Source organism: Platichthys flesus, chromosome 4 (assembly GCF_949316205.1).
Source record: "Platichthys flesus chromosome 4, fPlaFle2.1, whole genome shotgun sequence".
NCBI lineage: Eukaryota > Metazoa > Chordata > Actinopteri > Pleuronectiformes > Pleuronectidae > Platichthys > Platichthys flesus.
The window spans coordinates 24724156-24746434 of NC_084948.1; the positions used below are offsets into that span (position 1 = coordinate 24724156).

General features: G+C 43.2%; 2 protein-coding genes across 2 annotated transcripts; one reads left to right on the forward strand and one right to left on the reverse strand.

The window, feature by feature from the left end:
- cep126 (centrosomal protein 126) lies at nucleotides 1-8928 on the reverse strand. The gene is made up of 11 exons (XM_062386350.1): nucleotides 8918-8928; nucleotides 8017-8136; nucleotides 7136-7281; nucleotides 6918-7029; nucleotides 6632-6785; nucleotides 3555-5409; nucleotides 1492-1616; nucleotides 1101-1170; nucleotides 635-835; nucleotides 456-520; nucleotides 1-361 (listed from the first exon to the last, which is right to left on the reverse strand). The coding sequence occupies exons 1-11, from the start codon at nucleotides 8926-8928 to the stop codon at nucleotides 284-286; spliced, it is 2937 nt and encodes a 978-aa protein (XP_062242334.1). The 3' UTR covers nucleotides 1-283.
- A 3261-nt stretch (nucleotides 8929-12189) lies between these two features.
- On the forward strand, nucleotides 12190-21745 carry trpc6b (transient receptor potential cation channel, subfamily C, member 6b). The gene is made up of 12 exons (XM_062385557.1): nucleotides 12190-12389; nucleotides 13710-14478; nucleotides 14557-14742; nucleotides 14833-14997; nucleotides 15888-16104; nucleotides 16599-16826; nucleotides 17289-17553; nucleotides 17723-17918; nucleotides 18338-18544; nucleotides 18751-18807; nucleotides 20093-20168; nucleotides 20260-21745. Exons 2-12 carry the CDS (start codon nucleotides 13732-13734, stop codon nucleotides 20397-20399), a joined length of 2484 nt encoding a protein of 827 aa, XP_062241541.1. The 5' UTR covers nucleotides 12190-12389; nucleotides 13710-13731; the 3' UTR covers nucleotides 20400-21745.
- The last annotated feature ends 534 nt before the right edge of the window (nucleotides 21746-22279 follow it).

Here is a 22279-nt window from a genome sequence, read left to right on the forward strand (position 1 = left end):
TGATTTTGATTGTTTAATGAGTGGCTTAATATCAGTTAAAGTACATCTTTGTAAATATACACATTCTTGCCGAAGCAGATAAAACGTACAATAATTTCAGGCACACAGACTTTACACTTTACTTTGGTCTTTTCTAACTTTGATTATCTACAGTCCAGTGTGTTTTATCTCTTAGTGGATACTACCAGAAGGCACTTTCATTTTCTAAAAGAGAAATCTGCTTTACAAGGTAATAAAGTGCTCTCCCCCTTGGAGTTTGACTCAGGGTGTAATGCACTGACGGTCAGGACTTCTTCAGGTACCAGGGGGAGATGTTAGCCGAGGATGCACGGGGCTTGTTGGGGCTTGTGACTTTCATCTCCTTTGTGTGAAAGCAGGAGAGGAAAATATAGAATTAAAACATGCTCATCAAGAACATAAGGGAAGCTGTGAATCCTGCAGATATCCACACTCACACAGGGAGCATCCGTCAGCCCGAGGCATCGGGTGCCCCAGTTGCTCCCGGTGTGTTTCTGCACACCTGCACAAAGAGAAAGAGGCCGGTGGAGGTTAACCTGCATTTAACATGACAACACCACGACACCGCGCTGGATCAGCTCGGACTTGAATCACACAACATTCACAAAGCGCTCACGGTGCAGCTGGTGGTTGAGCTTCTCCAGCGAGAGAAGCACTTTCTGCTCCTCCAGGGAGATGCTGGTGAAGCCCTTGTGCTGCTGCGTTCCTGCAGGACTCTGTGTCTGGGCTGTTTCCAGGGCAGCTCCGATATCTCTTTCCTCCAGGTGGCCGGCAGCGTGTACTTCAGCCAGGTGTAGCTGGGCTGCACTCCCCACTCCTGAGAGCACAGACAGCATCACGTCAAGGGCCTGGTATTCTCACCTGCTTCCACTTTACTCCGGCAGTTCTTTTATGTGGAGCTGCACTTTAGTCTTTCTTTCTAAATCTACTCTATTTTAAGTCTATGTGAATGTTTGGGTACTTTAAAAACGCAGGAGAGAAGTCTTATGAGCTGAACTTGACAGACGACAGTTTCTTGGAAATGAAAAGCTTGTCTGATCTATAACAGAAGCCTAAAGGCTGATGGGCACCGAACACATTACCTTCGTGTGTCAACGCCACGTTGCACGTATTGGAAAACATTCGGCCGGCCTCCGTTAACTGTTTCGATGGCTGCACAAAATGAACACATCAAGTTATTTAAGGCTCAGATTAATCTTATATAAGATATTCGAATAGTAGTAAACGTAGCATCAAGCACAACAACAGGCAGACTAAGATGCAAACAATACATTTTGCATCAAAGCTTAGTTTTACTGAAAATCTAGAGACTTATAAATAGTTGTGTCTTGTCAGATTTAACACGGAGGACGACATTAAAGGGCCTGTGAACTGATTCAACAAGTCCAAACACACCCCTCCAACCGATCAATTATTTAAAACCCCCCCTCCGCCCACCCCCCCCCCACCCACAGGGCAACTGCGTGCATGTACCTGACAGGTCTGAGGAGGAGGAGGCCTCCTGTTCCCGGAGCCAGGAGACTGTCTGCACTGCTCCGAGCAGGGTTTCCTCAAGCCACGCCCACTTTCCAGCGCCTTGCATCTGGGGACGGCTTTTTCTGAGGGGAAAGTGGTTTGTCAGAATCGTTAGAATGAAACAGAACTTCATCAACATGAATGATAATAGAATGTGGTGAGATCACGCCATGCATTCACAATCAATTTTTTCTTTTGACATTTTCACAGATTTCCCAGAGAATAATTCATGGATCTTGATGGAAAACCAGGAATGTTTAGAGAATTGATTTCTCTGTGCAGTTCGGTGCAGCTTGATTGAAGTTAAATTATTGATTGTTGGGACTGATTCCACTTTATATTTAGTTGTAGCCTGCGTCTCCTAAGTTAGAGCCCTGACAGTGGGAGGTATTCAGATGATTTGATTTGGTTTATGAAAAAAGATAAATGTTTGAGTTCAAATGAGGCATTGTTAAGATCAGAGGTTCGGGTTATGAGGCCGTCATCGACAGCAGAAACAACACAGGAAACACAAAAACGTCTCCTGAGTTTTCCCAACACATCCTCCCCCCCCCCGACTTCCTGGTTCATGTTCTTTTTTTTTTACGACGTCACCTGACTTCTTCCGGCCTGCTGCCGTCATCGTTCCCTGCAGCTGCTGGAGAGTGACAATAAAACGCGGTAAAACAAGTTGTGATATGCTGCTGCACCGGTGAACTGAGGGCTCGACACTACACACTGTCAGACACAAGTTTCCAACAACACTCACAACTAATGCAGGACGGAGATGACTGTGACTACAGGGTCTGAGAAAACAGACAGAGTGGGATTGTAACATGTTAATGTACCGTTTAATAGCAATAAGCCCCGTTGCTCTATTAAAACTGATATTTAAAGACAAAGAACATATTAGTTTGCCAGTTTGAAGCCAAACCTGGATCTGTTGAGCTGTGCAAATCCTGAATGAGAGTTTGTGAATGTACAATATCAACAAGGCCCGGGACCCCACCTGACTGGGACTTTTATTCCGCCCCCACACCTCAAGGATGTGTTAAATTAATATAATATATTATATTTTACTGCATTACATTGCATATTGCAATCTGACACTGTTCACTGTTTTGCATCTTGCATTTCACTTTTTACTTCACTTTTTCTATCTTTTATCTAATATATATTTTTATTTAGATATGTTTATATCTAAATAAATGTAACTTTTTTTAAATATTAGAAAAAGGGAGTAAGTAAGCAGTAAACAGTGAGTAAATATATATTGTTTCTTTTTATTGCTTTTCTTATGTGTGTGGTATTTATTGTGTTTTTATGTTTCTATGTTCATTGTATGCACCAATAACCAGAGCAAATACCTTGTAGGTGTAAACCTACTTGTCAATAAATACTTTCTGATTCTGATTCTGATGCAGGAGCGGTTTTTGCTTTAACAGTCGAGTGTGATGTTGTGGGAGAAAATACGGGTCATCACTTCTGGCTGATAACACTGCGACGCTGCTGATGGCAACATGGGACAGATTATGGGCCTGGGCTTGAGGCCAGGCAGACAAGGGGCCATTGTAAGGCAGGAAGGTTTTAGGGTCAACTAAGTCCACTTTTCCACATATTACAGGCTTACTCTTTCTTTCCTCCCTCTGCTGTGCGGTTGTAAAGTCGCGAGAACTTTACAGGATCAAAATACGAGACTCAAAAAGAACAGTTATTCAAGTGTGTCACATAAAAAGTGGTGCCAGAGAAGACACAGGATATGGGTAGATAATGAAAAATGGATCTCCTTGGTTTCCTACACAACTTTGCGAGTCACACAAACACAGCACATCTCATTGCGTGGATTCTGCCTCAATGAGATTCAACTGTATGTGAAAGAGTTCACATCGTTATCTTAGTTTAGTTTCAGTTTCGACAGCTAATGGGGGCAGAGAAACAGGTTTTGAGAGAAACTGTGGGCAACTCTAAATAACACGTCGTTGCAAACACACCATCCGAGGGCCTGAGCAGTGTGAGGGCCGCCCGGCCAAAATATACATTACCGTCCTTGATGGCTAAGGCGCTGCGGACACCGTGCCAGAGCTGTGAGATCTCCTCATCTGTGGGAGTGATGTTTAAACAGAAGCCCCTTTCATTGGACACCGTCCCTCTTCTCCTCCCGCAGCTCGGAGTTTCCTGGTGACCTGAGCTGATCTTGCTCTTTGCGATGCCCTCTGAGACGGGGCATGTGTACGAGGGGGGCAGCGGTGTGTGCATAACACCGCTATCTGTTCTGGTTACACGATGTGAGCCTCCTGAGGCGTCCCCGCCCAGGGCCTGCTCTCCAGCCCCAGCGTGCTTACTGTTGACACCACATGTGTGATCCACGCCATATGGAGTTTTGGTGACATACGCCGTCTTCTCCTCCTCCACCGCTTCCAGCCGGGGAGGTGGGCGGGGCAGCATGATCCTCCCTCGTGTTTTGGCAATCCGATTCACCTCGGTGGCAGATTGAGGTCGTATGACGGTGCCCTTTCTACCCCATGAGGAAACAGGAGCCGCTCTGGCTCTGGCGGAGCGCTCTCTCCAAGGGGCCTTTGGGCCAATGGCGCTCTGCAGCACCTTGACCTCGTCTGCTCTATCCTGGGGTAAACTGACTTGAACCCCAACATCTGCCCACGCTTGCTTTGTAAAGTGATAACCAGTGGAGGCTGCAGGGGTCACGCTGGGTCCAGGCTTGTGGGCCCCTGAGACTGTAGCAATACTTTGCTGGTGGTCCTCTGGGTTCTTCTTTGACTGAGACGGGATGGCAGACCTGTATTTAATCTGCTCTTTTACCACATACACCTCATCGAACCAATGCACCTTCTTTTTGGTGGGGTTGCTCTTCACCTCATGCATCTTAGCCCGGGTCAATTCGACACTGTCTTTGATTGCTAAAGCTACTTGTTCTGCAATAATCCCTTGACCTGAGCCGTGCGCACACCCTGCATCTCCTGACGCGTATCTGGACGTCTTTTTAAGAATCCCCTTAATGAATCTGACGTTACACGTTAACCGCGTCGCCCCGACTGCGAGAGGAAACTTTGCTTCTTCCTCCTCGGGACGCTTGAAGCACTTGAGAGCATCTGACTGAATGTTTGACGGGCGAGCATGTTGCAGCACGGGCTCCGGGTATGAAAACTTATTGAAGTTAATACTGGAAGCGCTGGGCTCCTTCTGGGATGAGAGATGGTGGTTTTCTTTGCCTGCGTGCCAAAGTGTTCCGTATTGTGAGGAATCATCAATGTTGTTATCATTTAGGAACATATTTGGCTTCGGGGGAGCCCCCACCGAAACCTCTTTGCAGTTGCCATTTTTGGCAGGAAGCAGAATCTCTGTAGCTGACGGATGTTTGACCTGTCTGTCATCGTGGCCTCGCTGCTGTCTGAGATCCAACAGAGCCTCTTGTTTTGGACATGACGAGTCAAGTGCTGTGCTGTCGGCTGTGTCTGTATTCATGAAAGTGATTTTGTCTTTGGCATTGTTTCGTGTGGAGTTGGCCTCAAAGGTCTCTGAGTCTGTTTTACTAATTTCACACACAGAGAATAGATAGTCGCTGTTCACTGCAGGTTGTGTCTCTGGTTTCTGCGGCTGCTCGGACCTGAACCCCCAGGAGGCGTTGAAAATGTGCATCTTATCGTTAGGCCCCTCTGACTCATCTTGCGTTTTCTGCTGAGGCTCCTGCTGCTTTTGTGATCGGGCCAAGTTTCCATCGAGGCGCCGCATTGCTGATGAAGTGAGGTCTGATGTATGCTGTGGCTTTTCTGAGTCGAGCAAGTAAAAGCGGGAATTCCACAGATTATTTCCACCATGGTTGTTGTCCTCATTCTCCAAACTGTCCTTACTGGAGTTACAGCTGTCCGACATGTGACTGTCCTGAAATATGGAGAAGATTATATGATTGACATTTTCTCAACCCTTAGGTCTTTGCTGTTTTAAAACGCTTTTGATTTTGCTTTTATGTAAAACATTAAAAAGCTGTTAACCATGACAATGTTTGACTTTTTTTTCCAGCACAAAATCACCCATTTGACAATTCTTTTCACTTTGACATAGAAAATCACCATATTGGTCCCGCAATAAGGACATTTATAATAAGCACAACTAGACTGTGCAGAGCCATTTGATAAAAATGCTACGGCCTGAGACACAGAAGTGATTAGAGGGGACTATGTAGATATCTTATACATACACAGGACTGTAGTTCAGAGGTCACCCTAAGTAAATACACCTAAAAAAACTATGCTAGGTTTCTGTTGTGTTGGCAGGACATGATACTTTTGTTAACTAACAGCTTTGGAAAGGAGTTGGACGTGTTGCTCATACACACGTCAGTTGGGAGAAGTACAGATACACAAGAAGAATTTATATTTCATGCACATATCTGTATTTTGGAATCGCTGTGGTCGATCTAGTCCCACACACACAAAGAAGCTAAATAAGTCTGAAACAATATTCACACACATATTGCACCACAGTGTGCTGAAGCTTGTGAGTCCTCCACTACGGTGAAATGCTCATGTCACACTGCTGCACCCTAGGGGTCTAATCATGTAGGTTAATATATCAAAAGAAGCTCAAGTTATGCTAAAATGTTTAAAGTGTTCTCCTCACACACCACATCGGATGAATTCATATCTGAAACCCAGTTTAAAAAAAAAATTGTATCAGAAACTGCATCGTTTCCAACAAGATATGAAAAGAACAGTACAAATGTAAAAAATAACAGATTTAGACTTATTTACAGAAGTTTACATATTAGGTTATCACATATCTGCTGGTTAGGGTTAGGGGGTTAGATCAAGATCATATAAATTGATTAGATTAAAAAGGTGTGAATGTTAGATTACATTACATCTATATGACCATCATTTGTATTAATACAAATGTCCTTTATTTTATTTTTCTATCTTTCTAATTACTGTTTGCCTCAGGATTGTGTTGGTCTTTATGTGTGTGAGTCAAATCAGCATTTAATATCATTAACATCACTGATACTAGAAAACGGAGGGATCAAATGGAAAGAGTAAGGAAACCTTAAAATAGCAAAACGTTTTGTTTTTCAAAGTTAAATTCAAATTGAAAATGAGCGACAAACCTGTGGGCTGTGATTCTGCTGCTTCTCTCGTGTCGTGTCATCTTCTCCACTGTTCTTGGAGAAGGTCATCCTCTCCTCCAGGAGCATATTGGTCTGGACCTCCACAACGGAGAGAGCTTGGCCATGAGTGGATTGAAGAGAGGGATTGCAGATTCTTCAAGAGAACACAGAAAAAATGTAGTTAACATGTTCAACTCTTTCAACAATAAGAAAGAGCTACGAATGAAATATGTACATGTATTTATTTTGAATCCTAAAAGCAGTGATTGTGGTATATGTTTTTTACCTGTTAATGTTGTAGTTTCTGGACTGGTATGATGACTGCTGGGTGTAACCACCCAAAGGGCCTTGAAGTTGACTGAGGACATCTTCAATATTTGGAGCGTCTTTTGTAAAAGCTAAAACCACATGAAGGAAAAAAAACACAAAACAAACTGAAACCTCTTGATACCGTTGTGTATTGTTTCTCATTTCTGAGAGAAGTACGTGAGATGCATGACTGACTTCGTCTTCGTCTCTGAGAGGGAGGGAGGTGTCCTCTCTGGAAGCGCTCGGTTGCATCCTGCACTCTCTCCCTGCGTTGCTGCAGGATCGTCTCCCTCGCCTGCTCCTCCTGCTCGTCCCTCTGCTTCTGTCTCTCCTCCAACGCCCTGCGGCCATGACACAGAGCTGAGCAAATACCTGAGGCACGTTGGCACTGATCGAGTCTAGACCGGCCACGTGTTTTAGATACAGAAACCTGAGTCTGTTTGTTGAGATGTGTTCAGTCATTAATAAATTAAAGCAAACACTCAAGGCTGGGTTCACAGAGACTGTCAATAATGACATTACAGGGTCATTAAAGTTCTGCGTATTTGTATTATATATTTGGGAGGATGTTACTATGAGTGAAGCCTCCTTGTGTCTATGCAACTTTAATTGCTTTTGATTTTCTAGGCCTGTAGTGGGTGAGAATAGGAGGTTTCTCAGTGGTTAACTTTGGAAAATGGATAATTGTTTCTTAAATTCTTAGTGTGGAATAAGATGAGGAGAGACTTTAGAGCGTCAGGCTAAGACTTTAAAAGCTCCCACACGTGAATAGGAAAGTTGTTTTTAGCGTCTGTATGAGCCTCATTTGAGGATGAACTTTGCGGATCAAGATCTATTTCCAGACCTAGACTGAAAGAATCTCATCTATCCCTCAAAGGTGTTAAGCCCATGCAGGATAGGAGCATAGGCCACAAGCTGCATGTTGAGGAGACAGGTTCATACTCTACACCAACAAGTCAGCATCTGCCTCCAGGAAGAAATGAAAGATGATCGTCCTGATAGTTCAGGTTTGCGCTGCATAATACAATTTAAAAAAAAACAACATTGCATCATTATCATAATATCTGTTCACTCACTTCCTGCGTCGTTTGGTCTCCAGGCAGAACTTGCGAGCTCGGGCCTGGCAGAGCTTCTGCTCCTCAGCAATAAGCTTCTTCTCATCGTGGAGGTCGGCTGCAGCTCCGAACCGGGAGTTCCTGGAAGAGAGCAGCTAAGGACGACTCACTTTTATGTCAATTTTAAACTTTATTTATATGCCAGTTCTCACAGTTTTACATCATATATGTATAATGTTATCATATTTATAGCAATCAAAAGAATATGTATGCTTTTTGCTCAATAACAAAAAGTATGACAAATATATGAATGCATATATTGGATCATAATAATGAAAACTAAAGGAAAGTTATAATCAGAAAAAAACAGGATATATAAAATGTATTTACATTTTAACCTCAATTATAACTTTTATTCAGTGTTTTTATTCTTCAGGCTTTATTTAATGTACATGCTGGGTTTTATTTCTATCTTATTAACATTAAACTGTGTAATGGTCGATGTATTTGTGTTAAGTCATTGTTGCAGTGCACTTTTCTCTCTAGATAAAGTCGAATCATTATATTTTTTTATAATAATAATCATTATGATTAATGAGTCTGCAGGACAGATAATAAGACATGAGGAGGATACGAGTGGTAGAAGAAGTTGTCGTGGAGAAGCCTCATCCTCCGCGGGTTCGACCCCGGGCTCTCCGGCAGCTGCAGCCCGCCGGTGAGGCTCCGACCTGCGGTTCCCTCCTGCAGCTAACGTCGGCGTAGCTCGGTGCTAACGATGCTAACTCACTCATCCAAGTTTACCGGGAAAGACCCACACGGGAAAGGTTCGCGGTAACTTCTCCCGTGGATCATCAAAGAGTCTGCGGTGGATTTGAAACACGTTCGACGCTCGGTCGGTGTCTTCTGCTCCCGGTGTGTTTACCTGGTGATCATGGTAACCGGGGTTATTTGTTTACATCCCGTCTCTGGGTTGTGTCGTCACCAGCCTTTACTGCCACAGCGTCTAAAGGCAGCGGCCTATGATGTCACCGTTGACGTCACACAGTTGGGATGCAGCTCTGTGTGGTTCATTCAATGATATATATATATTCTGCTTGATGAAAGTTTATTATACTTTATAATAAAGTTTATTATGAAAGCGGGTGGGGGGGTCCAGAGAAGCTCCAACATCTATCAGATCCATGGTCGTGATCTTGGTGTCTATGGGTGGGTAAGAACTCAAAGACTGTTGTCCCAGTTCCAGTTTAACTCATACTGCACCTGAGTAAACTGTGGTAAACCAAAGGTGAACATGTATATTGTTATCGTTGCCTTAAATTCTGCATAAGATGGTGAATAACTCCCTGAGAGCCACTGCTCATGTAGCAATGTATTGACTACAACTGTGCATTATATTATGTATTCTCTCTAGGATGAATAAATGTATTCTGTGTTTTTTTGTGTTACAAGACAGCAAAGAGAGACTCACACAATTTTATTTCCAATTGCATGCAAACCATCTAAATAAAACTTTATTCACTATCATACAGGCTGGCTTATCCTGTTTAAGTGAAATGTAATGACATTGAAGCAAGAACATCTCCACCAAGGTTACTAAATATAACATGAAAAATAAAAAAAATGTGGCTTTTGATAGATAGATATTCAAAATATGTAAATATCTGCCTTTCACTTCTTTATTTTTGAGTAATTTGTGCAAATGTAGATCATAATAAAAAATAAAGCATTCAATTATAGCATTGTCTATTGTAATGACATTGTTACACTGATGGTAAATGTTAATAATGGAACCTTAAAGCTGCAAAAACTGCAGGTTTTACATGCGTCACTGATAGCAAATGTATCGTAGGTTAAAGTGACTCTAATATTAAAACATCTTTGAAGTTCACAAGGCACCAACATTAATTAGCTGATGATACATCAATAACAGCTTCTCACCATCATCATTTCAGACAGAGGAGTAAAGTCGTAGACAAATGTGAGTCTCTTTATGTAACTCATGGAAAAGGAAGCAGGCTTCCAGTTTCAGTCATTAAGCATCATGTTCCACTGACATCAGTGCCAAGTCCGGCCACATTAGTGTGTGTGCACCAGATTGTTGTGCATCGTTTCAACTGCAGCTCAACTCTCTATCAACATCTGAAAACGATAACTGGATAAAGATCATTCCACAGAAATACATAAAGACACACTAGGTACTGAATACATCAGCTTGGCAGTCTTCACATGATTCGGAAAGTACAACTGACTCAGTAGTTGTTTTATAAACCACTATAGATGTTTACTTATTGTTTTACTTATGATGTAACGATGAAACCATAACCCTCCATGGCCCTGGAACAATAACAAGTCCCAAAGAGACACCACTCTCTGACAGTGTGGCAGCAAAGGCAGCTGCCTCCAAACAGATGAGGGAGCTGCCATAATTTCAAGCTTCAGTTCAATGACACAGAACACAGGCAAAGCATTACACAGCATTTAGGCAGAATCGGTACAAATATGACAAATAAATCATATATATAAATGAGTATGTTTCACAATACAAGTGGAGGAATACAGATTAATTATTGTCGGTGCTCAACAAGCTGATAAACCACGTGTGTAAATCTCAGGGAAACAGGGACAAACAGCGGAAGTAGCTCCGAGGCAGGGAGGCGGCGGCAGTGGCAGTTTCTGTGAACCACCGGAAGTGCCTCCGCGAGCTGCCGCTGCCACGACGTGGAGCTGGATGTCCCTCCGCAGACGGGTCCTTCTCAAAGTGTCCGCGTCCGGGACAACAACCTGGAGGAAGTGACCGTCCGGACGGAAGCTCACCTCCATCCTCTTCTTCCTCACACACGTCTGTGTCCGGGTTGCTGGCGCGCGGCCACACGACGTCCAGCTGCGCGTACGTGAGATGAGATGTGCCCTTGGAAACGTGAGTCACGTGACCGGTGTAAACAGGAAGCGGGACGTGTGTGTGCGTGTGTCCTCTGCAGCCGGTTGCTCGGTAACACACAAAGATGGAGAAAAGTCCAGAGAAGTGTTTTTCTCTCGCGTGTCGGCGATTGTGACTTTTCTGCAGAGTTGTGTGTTTTTCTCCCACGTTTTTAAACAACAGGAGATTCTCCGGGTAGACGCGTCCACGACGACGCAGGTGCGCTGCTAGTGTGTCCCCTCCCATCTGATAACATGGGCACCGAAATGATAGCAGTGTCCCCCACTCGTCGGTAACGCACCGGGGCTACACGCCAGGAGATGCCCATATTTGGGCTGTTGGAATAACGCGTTAATTCTAATTGATTAATTGATTAATTAATTACAGAGAAACGAACTCATCTTTATCTGTATTTGCACGTTTTGTGACTGTTTGCATGTGTCGTCATATTGATGAAGATGTTTTCTGAGTTTCTCCTGTTGTGGCTTTCTACTGGAACGCAACAATAATATTTAATATTAGTAGTATTAGTATTATTGATGCATCTAATTCTATACAAGACATAAAACCTATAAGCCCACTGCCACGTGCATAATAGGATGTAGTCTAATATATAAAAACACCCAAATGATTGGCTGTAAGATATATAGTATACTGCTCAAACTAATTTCACCCATGATTTAAAATAATAACAATAATAATAATACATATAGATAAACATATATATTTTAAGTCCCCCCTAATTCTAATGATACTACCATAAGTTGAATATTTCTATCTCATATCTCCATTTAACACTGTTTGAATACTCGTGATGTATTAGTTTTGGCGAGCTTATACCTGCTCTGCTCTGCCTCTTAGCGAACACAGAGGTTATTATTACCTGTTACATCTGGGGGCACGGTGAGGTAAGAGGATTAAGGGAAATCTGCTTTTTTCCAGATTGTTTATGGAGCATGGACAAAAGCACACTGCATTAAATAATCATATAAATCCTAAACAACCGTATGGAGTATTAGTGTCGCCGCATGAAGCCTGGGCACCACTGACCGTCACCAGAGTTCACATGAAAATAATCCGTCTGCTTGAATTTATGTCACCGTGAGTTGGGTCAGCGCTTAAATCCTCCATTAGTTTGACATAGTGTTTTAATATCTTGGCATTTTTGGGCTCACCGGGCACAATTATAGAAAATCTAGTAAACTGAGATGTATCATCGTCTAAAAGAACAACCAAATGTACCCAACAAATGCTAATATCCCATGTTACAGAACGTGCCTCTAAAGCTGCTAAACCACCAAGTGGGCGTGTGGAGGCGGCTCTGTCGCTCAGGTCTCAGGGTGAGAGGCAGTGTGGCCGGTGGGAGAGCGGTCGACGTGAGGCTGGTGGACACGAGGTGCAGCTGATCGCTTGTGGATATCTTATATTTTTGGGTTCTAATGGCTTCATGAAATGAAGTGGAGCAGTTTTCTCTGAGGTGAGTGGATGGTATCTTGTTGGGATTTGCTCATATTGATGTGAAATATCTGCCGATGCAAACTGAAAATGATGGAATTACTCGCAGAGGTCATTAGAGAAATGTTGGTGGTTATTTTGTGGCTTTTGAAGGAAAAGTTTGAGGCCCATGAAAAGCAGGTGCAGCCTGTGAGAGGAGGCTGATCCTGCAGCATCCCATGTTTCTGAATCTCCTGTTGCAATTCTCAACATTTAAACACTGAGGGCTTCTGCTCAACATACTGAGGACGTGGAATATATTGTTTACATGTGTGTTAATATCACAAAAACAGATTGATTTCAGAACAATCTGATCAATCATACACTGAGTCTTTAAAGGGGTGATGTCATTAATCCACCTTTATTCATCACATCCAATTCGTCTGTCCCAAGAAGATCAGAAAAACTAAGACACGACATTTGCAGAAATTCTATTCAGAGCTAAATTAGTAATTTTAAATGCAAAAAAACGACAGTAATTTTTTTTTTTTTAAATTGGTGATGATGCAATTTAATTTTACTCAGAATTTCCTCACTATGAACATATGTATATATGTTTTTTAACCTTATCTCAGCTGATAAAGATGGCAAACATGCCATGTCTGTATACTGTGCTGACCGGTCAATTATTGAAAATCCTGTTAACTCTAATTATGATTGAATGAAGGAACATTGTCGTCTGTCATTGCTGAAGCAATTAGCTCCGGAGATAACCACATTATTCAAGATGCTATTACACCGAACAGAAAGTGGATTTGCTTGTTTTGACAACGACACAAACTTGCATCCAAACAGTCACAGTCACACGGCAGCAGCATCATCACCGTGTAATGAAGTGAGTTACCATCATCTTTACAGTGAAGTCAAATTTACCAGGATTAAACACTGGATGGCATCGTTGGGTAATGTTCCACGTTCGGCCGGCGACCAGGCAGAGGCTGAGTGGATGAACGGTGCCAGGCCAAGAAATGAAGGCGAGCAGATGATGAGTCTGTGGGAGGCGTCACACATGTTGTGAGAGTTATGATTCTGCTGAGACCAGCTGTCCCTCGCACATTGTTGTCCACTCACTGCTTTATGATGCCGGGGCCTTTTTTTTTTTGGACATGCAGATGGAGCCGATCCTCATGCATCTAAACCGGTAGACTAATTACAGTCCTGTCTGCTTAGGGAGAAATTAATACTCATCCTGAAGCTGCTGTGAGTGGAAATTGAGGTTGCATTTAGACTTTTACAGATACATAATGTGTACTTGCATTCATACAACAACGGTATTATAAATCATCTAATATACTTTTGCCAGATGGAGCAGTGAAGGGGAAGCCATGATGCTGCGTCCGGCTGTGTCCCGACCCCGTAGACCCGCTGTAAGAGGAGCCGGTTACCTCCTCCATTGTCAGTCCTCCTCCTTCCTCTCCATGACAGAGGAACTTTTCTTAGATGCAGCAGAATACGGGAACGTCCCTGAAGTGAGGCGGATGCTGGAGGAGCTTCCACACCTCAACGTCAACTGCGTGAACTACATGGGCCAGAGTGCATTGCAGCTGGCCGTGGCCAACGAGCATCTAGAGGTGACCAAGCTCCTGCTGAGGAAGAAGGACCTCGCCAGAGTGGGCGATGTTTTGCTGTTGGCCATCAGCAAAGGCTACATCCGCATAGTGGAGGCCATCTTGGGTCACCAGGCCTTTGCCGACAGTGAGAGACTCACCGACAGCCCGGGCCAGGCGGAGTCACACGACGACTTCTTTGCCTATGACGAGGACGGCACACGTTTCTCTCACGACATCACTCCCATCATCCTGGCGTCCCAGAGCAATGAGTATGAGATCGTGCACATACTCCTGTCGAAGGGCGCCCGCATAGAGCGGCCTCACGACTACTTCTGTCAGTGCAGAGCCTGCAGCCAGCAGCAGAGACACGACGCCTTCAGCCATTCACTATCCAGGATCAATGCTTACAAAGGTCTGGCCAGTCCGGCGTATCTGTCGCTGTCCAACGAGGACCCGGTGATGGCAGCGCTGGAGCTGAGCAACGAGCTCGCTGTCCTGGCGAACATTGAGAAGGAGTTCAAGGTACGGTCATTGATTTAACACATTGCAGGCTATGACGTGATTCTATGGTGCTACAGATCTTTCCTCTCTCTGTTGCAGAACGATTATAACAAACTGTCCATGCAGTGCAAAGACTTTGTGGTCGGACTCCTGGATTTGTGTCGGAGCACCGAGGAAGTGGAGGCCATCTTAAACGGGGACCGCGACTCGTGTCAAAGCCACGAGACCTTCGGGAAACAAAACCACATCAGGTTGAAACTCGCTCTGAAGTATGAAGTTAAAAAGGTGAGCATGGGAGGAACGCACTTCATGCTTTAGTTTCAGACATCACATGTTCTTGAATTCACAACAGAGCTTCCTCTGTCTCTGGATCAGTTTGTAGCTCATCCAAACTGCCAGCAGCAGCTCCTCTACATCTGGTACGAGAACTTCTCCGGACTCCGTCAGCAGAACACAGCGGTTAAGGTGCTGCTCGTCCTGGGTGTAGCAGTCGGGCTGCCCATCCTGGCCTTCATGTACTGGATAGCACCTTCCAGTAAGGTTAGTTCCTGCACCGCCATACTTTGCAAGATTCTACTTTATTGTTGTCTTGACTTTTCTGTACTTTACCAGAGCCAAACAATTTAAGGGAAATGAACATTGGATTTGCAGTTGGCATGATTCCAATCCAGATCCGTGTTTGTCGAAAGTTGAAACAAACAAATGCTGCCAACATGTTTGCCACAAAAACTTTAGAAGGCAACTAGAAGGGCATTCAGCAGGGCTTGTACCTTCGCCAAGGCCCAACAGTGATTTGGACGTAGTTCTAAAAACTACTGAAGATAAATATAAACAGTGGATTCTCTACTGAATCCACATTATCTCAGCTACACAAAGTTACAGTTCTCTTACAGCAGCTGAATGGATTTGCTAATTTTGAGCCAGACGCAGACTCTGTGACAGAATCCACATCAAAACCTGCTAGATCTGGATTTCTGTTTGGATCCAAACCAAATTCCACAAACGAATAGAAAACAGCTCCCTGAATAAATCAAATTCTACTATTTCTTCAAGATCCATGTATTGTTCGCTGAAAAATTGATGACAATGATAAAAGAAACAAACAAACAAACCATCAAACAACCCCTGTGTTAGAATGTTAGAAACAGTGAGAGGAGGATTTCAGATTTGCACCAAAAACTGAATGGATTCTTTCTTGGTCCTTTTGTGGAAATCCGTCCAGTAGCTTTTAAGTAATTCTGTGGAGAGTCAACAAACCTTTTTCTAAAGTTCCTCTGCTCTCATGGGTCAAAGAAGATTAAAGCATTATTGTCAGAAAACCTTCTCAGAGCAGAGTTTACTGGTTTGGGCCTGAAGTGTTGATTCATTTCTCACAATGAAAAGAGCAGTTTAGGATGATTTTGTCCTCTGTGTGCTCGGACTTCTCTCAGTTGGGGAAACTCATGCGTGGACCCTTCCTGAAGTTCGTGGCCCACGCTGCTTCCTTCATGATTTTCCTCTGCCTGCTGGTCCTGAACGCCGCCGACCGCTTCGGGGGAACCTCGCTGCTGCCCAACATGACCGTCCACGACCACCCGGCGCAGCTGTTCCGCATGAAGACCACCCCCTTCACCTGGATGGAGATCCTCATCATATCTTGGGTCATAGGTGAAAACTCTCATCCAGCCCATTCTTATATATTCAACCCACGCTATAGCTCAGATCATTTCCTGGTAGATGAGAATATTTTTTCACGATTATGACATTGTGTCCATATTTCTGACGCTCGCTCTTCTCTATCTCTCCTGATTTAAGTCCGGATGCGACACAGTTGCATCCCTTTGCTCTGTGTGCCGGCTCAGGGATATTACGAGTCATAAATCCCAAACATCTTTCTTCCATGAAATGGCCCACGTAGATAATTATGAATTCTTCCCACGTGCACCATAATAAATCAGACTTGCATTGACTTTGCAAGGATGAAAAAGGCAAAGGTGACTCTCTCCACTTGGCTCCACAGGGGAGACTCTGGAGCAGCATCCCACGCATACAAACACACACAAACACACACACACACTTTGCCAGCAAACAACATCAGCAAATCTTGTGTGATTTGACTATCAATTAAATCCTTATATTTGTGATTTTTCTCTGCCTGTCAGGGAAGATCTGGGAGGAATGTAAAGACATTTGGTCGCAGGATATCCGGGAGTACATCTCCGAACCCTGGAACCTTCTGGACTTCAGCATTTTGGCCATTTTCATGACGTCTTTCATCGCCAGGTTGATGGCGTTCTGGCACGCGTATTCCGCTCAGTGTTACGTTGACAAGCACTTCACAGACCTGTCCAACATGAGCCTGCCCTCCGACATACAATACTTCCAGCTGGGTAAGTCTGGGGATCAGGGAATTCAAAAAGTGTAAAGGAAGGAATCAATAGTGAGTTTTGTTTTTGAGTGTAGTTTACTCTGCAAAGGAGTTCTATTTGTTTGTTTATGTATATCTTAGCAAAAAGTACAGAACGTATTTCCTCAAAATTTGGGGCAAAGGGCAATATTGAGGAATTTTTTTAATCCCTTTTATTAAACATTTTTTTTTGACATTTTAATCTATTTCCCAGGAGATAATTTGTGGATCTTAATAGAAAAATCTGGCATATTTAGGATCTTAATATCTATGAGTGTGTGTCCCTTGTGGATCTGTGTACTTATTTTGTTTTGCATGACTGAAAGTTGGCTTTAAAACATATTGATCTGTTATGCAGTTATTAAATCATATAAATCACAGCTCCCCCCAAAGACGTTGTATTTTTTCATGTTTGCTCTCATACACCATTTGTTTTGGTTTTCAGCACGGATCAACTGGATGCCCTCGGACCCGCAGCTCATCTCCGAAGGCCTCTATGCCATCGCAGTCGTGCTGAGCTTCTCTCGCATCGCCTACATCCTGCCGGCCAACGAGAGCTTCGGGCCGCTGCAGATCTCTCTGGGACGCACAGTGAAAGACATCTTTAAGTTCATGGTGGTCTTCATCACGGTGTTTGTGGCTTTCATGGTGGGAATGTTCAACCTGTACTCGTACTACCTCGGAGCCAAGCACAACGATGCTTTCACAACGTGAGTGTGGGGGGGGGGGCGTTTTCCAATCACATGCCTTTTACCTGAGAAAAGGGAAAGAAAGAGGGTTGGGCCCGTTGATTCAATCTGTGTTGAATCAATACGAGATGAGAGAAACACATTTGTTTGCCCGACATTAATTGAGCTGTCATCTCCTCATTCCCTCCAGGCTCGAGGAGAGCTTCAAAACGTTATTCTGGGCCATCTTCGGTTTGTCTGAAGTGAAGTCTGTGGTCCTGAATATCGACCACAAGTTCATTGAGAACACCGGCTACGTCCTGTTCGGGGTGTACAACATCATCATGGTGATTGTGCTGCTGAACATGCTCATCGCCATGTTCAACAGCTCCTTCCAGGAAATACAGGTAAAGTCTTAACCTTCCACATTTCCACAAATGCTTATGTATTTTTGCGTCAAGAGTGTTATCTGTGGTTATAACGGCCATTTTGTTTTATGATTGTATTTATTTTGGACTCCTTCAATTTGTAAACTATGATTTACTGCTGATTGGTGTAAAAGCTGCCACATTAATGTAGTATGGCAGGTGTGAAACTTGGCTGCATAATTAATAATATGTACATGAATGCAAAAGTACAGATTTTGTGTAAATGTCTCCTATGAGACAGTAAATAATGTGCAACACCACAATCAAATAAAATGATCACAATTGATATGATAAAAAGAAATGTAGACAAGTTGCACATCAGAAAGGCAAACGAACTATAGAACAGAACAGCATAGAATAGAAAACCCTCCTATTCTCTCTCTTCTCTGTGGACGCAGAGCGACGCTGATGTCGAGTGGAAGTTCGCTCGAGCCAAACTGTGGTTCTCGTACTTTGAGCACGGCGTCACGCTGCCCGTGCCCTTCAACCTGGTTCCCAGCCCCAAGTCTGTCGTCTCCCTCCTGCTGGGGATCAGAGGATTCCTCCGTCCTGCACCTCGGGGCAAAAACAAAGAGAGTTCAAACGATGAGACGGAGCTCAACAAGGTGAGGCGTCAGCTGCCGACAGCAAAATCTCAAAGCCAGGAATCGACTGTGAAGTAATGGGTTAAGACATGAATTCACCCGGTGCAGTAGATTCTTTAAAAAGGGATCTACAGGGCCCCCTTGTGTCACGTTTACAAGCTGCAGTTTATGTTTCCAAGTAAATATGAACAGTGCTTCTTCTCTTTTGTGTTTTTTTCCGATCTCAGTTGAGTCAACAGGAGGATCTGAGTGTGGCAGCTTCAATTTGTCCGACTCACCATCAGGTAAAGACGTTTCTGTTTCCTGACTCTGATTCATCTCATAACACACATGTGAAAAGACAAAATGCAATAATACAAAGTAGAGTATATCAAGAGGACACATTTAAAAACCTAATCAGATAATTACTGAATATGAGGTGCATTTAAAAATAGTTCAGACTTCCCACTAATAAATCTAAACTCAAAGATCTGATGAGAAAAACAAAAGTTTTTCTTAAAGGACAAACAGAAATGGAAAAGCTACAAGAGGTGAATTTCTCAGAATTTCCATTGAGAGTATTCCACAGCTAGAATGAGTCCACTCAGTAAGTCAATGAAATTGATAGATGATGACTTGGGAAAGACACTTATCTGTCTATTAGGTCTCACAGCTCTGAATCCACAACAACGAGGTGGAAGCAGCTTCCTGCAGAGCTCACAGACAGGAAGGATCCGGGGGAGGCAACAAAATTAAACTCTGTGGCATCGAAGGTTTTTCCAGGAGCCACAGTGACCTCCGTAAATTCTTAAAAATGAAGAAATGTGGAACAACCAGGACTCAACCAAGAGCTGAGACTCTGAGCAAACTGAGCAATCAGGGGGAGAGCGGCCTTGGTTGGAGCCTGATGGTCACTCAGGCTGAGCTCCACAGATCCTGGAGATAAACTCCGATAAGGACGGTCTGGACTTCATGACGGAGTGGCCAGATGTGAGAGACACATGAACATGTGACCTAAGACCTGAAGGACTTTCAGACTGTGAGAAACAAGATTCTCTCATCTGACGATTTCCTTATTTAGCCTCAATTCTGAGCATCATGTCTGATTAAAAATCCCGACACTGCTCATCACCTTAACACCATAACAGTGAAGCATGAGGTGGCATTAACCAAATGAAAGGTTTATCCAGAGAGCTCAGGACCTCAGACTGGGCCAAAGGTTGAAACTCCAACAGGACAGTGACACAACTCCTTTTTGTTGTTGTGTTGTTTGTAGAAAAACAGGCAAAAAAACGTGTAAACATGTCGATAGTTATACGTCTTAATACATGTGATATTATTGAATTTTCTGTTATTCTTTTTTTAATAAATTGGACAAAAAAGAGGTGAAATTCTTTTTCCTGCTCTTCCATTTTGAGTGTAAACTGATAAGAGTGAAAATTAAGTTTGAAAATGTAGTAAAAGGCTGCAAAAGAAATGAAAGGTTTAATATTTGATGTGCCAACATATTGAGTCAGTTAATTTATAATCTAAATAATTAAACGTAGCTTTTCTTCTTCTCTAACTCAAGTCTTCTACTCGTTACAACAGCAGATAATGAACCGCCTCGTCAAGAGATACATCGTGAAAGCACAGACGGACAAAGACAACGACGAAGTGAAAGAGGGTGAGTTTGAATGGATACCCTGCTTTTTATAATATATTAATATATATAAGTATATGTAATATAATTTTTTTTATTGTTTCTCCGCCCACAGGTGAGCTGAAAGACATAAAGCAAGACATCTCCAGTCTGCGCTACGAGCTGCTGGAGAGGCAGAGCCAGGACACGGAGATGCTGGCTGAGCTCATCGGGCATCTGGGAGACGCCATGCGTGATCAGCAGAAAGAAGAGTAGAGGCCAAAGCTGACTTCTTCGAAAAGTAATGTCAATATCAAGAACTGGACACGCTGCACTCGTCTCATTATTGAGGAATCGAGGGTCAAAAGGCCTTTATGCTCCAACGTGGATATTCAGAATGTTAAATATGGAAACCTTCCGTTAGTGTAGCTTCACATTCTCCTCCTCCCCGTCTCTGTACAGATAAACAACATGGTGGCACTGGTGGAACCCGGTTCTCCCGCTGCACAGCCTCTGTTTTCCTAATATCTACTCCTGATTACTCACATATCATGTTTGCATAGTTTGATTTGAGGGAAAGTTGTAATAGTAAAATCAGTTGAGATAAAACAGACGTATGAGTCTGGATTTAAAACAATGGAAACGATTGCCGGTGATAACGGCCCCTCGGACATTCCTGTGATTCTCATTTTTTTTCTAATGTTGTGTTTTATTGAAGCGTGGATCACTAACATCAAATGAATATAATTAAAAAATCTATGCTGATTGCTTTCATCTCAGGGCGCACACAGGGGTTTTATGGCCTCCTCACATCATTAGATCAGACGTTGTCGTGCTCCCTCACACTCGCGGTGAAGCCGGACAAACGTCTGAGAGCAGCTTGACCTGTCGAGACGTTCGACCCGGAGACTAAAAGCCATGGAGCCGTGTCCCTGGGCAGCCGTTACCCCCCCCCCCCCCCCCCGTGTGACGGCAATATCAGATTTACAAAGAGGGAGCCGGAAGGATTGTGTTACACAATGATTTGAAAGCCTCCGGTGGCTCCAGCATCACATTTACAGATTACAGGCTGAGAACTGGGCCACATTACAGCACGGTGGAGAACACATCATACGATACGAGAGTGAAGCTGCTATCCAGGAATTATGTCGGCCGCAACACGAGGATCCCCCGTGATACGGTCCAGGGTGTTGACGCAGGAGATAGGGCCAAGGCCTGTTTGTGCATCACACATCAACACTCCACTGATGAACTCCAACTGTCAGACCTGATGTGTTATCTAGAGCTGGATAACACAGTGTAAACCAGTAGATTCCCTCCAGTTATGACTCAATGTGACAGAGAATGTAACAGAAGATGTTCTTCACGTCGTGAAAGTGCATTTGACAAATATACAGTAAAACACGAAGTTTTGAACAGATGCAAATGTGCAAAAATGGAAGATAATTGAAAATAAAAAGTGTTGAATGAAAATAAAGAAAGTAGAAATTGTAAGTGCTTTGGTATTTCTACAGATGATGTTTCACAGTTGTAAATACATGTTTAAGCATAACTTGGATGCTTGATTATGTCCTAAGTTTTATTATTTTTTATTCTAAAGTTTGTCCAAGTGTTATAGTGGATGTCTGGTCTTGGGCTACTTTCCAGCATATATGACAAGTATAGAGTAAAACCAGAATCCTGAAATGTTAAACTTCAGCTTTCAGCAGTTTTAAATAGATGCAAATGTACAAAAATGGAAAATTATAGAAATATAAGTTTATGAATAAAATCTTGCTAAATAATCAGTAAAATTTAAAGACAAACAAATAATTGCTTTGATTTTATTTCAGACCTGCCACAGATTGGATGTTTCAAAGTTATAAATGGTTAAAGCACAAATTAGATAAATGATTTTGTCTTAAGTCTCTAACAACAATAACATTTGATTTTGATGACGAATTCGCATTTGAAGTGTTTATTTACTTAGTTCAGCCAAGTATTATAATATGTCTGGTTTTATTCCCAATATTATCTTACATTGGCCAAACGTGTCCTCATGTTGCATCTTATCTATGATAAGGGGGGGGGGGGGGGGGCGACTAATGGCCCTTGACAGTCAGGAAATCCATTGCTGACTCTCCCCATTGGCTGGATATGTTATCGCAGGTCTCCAG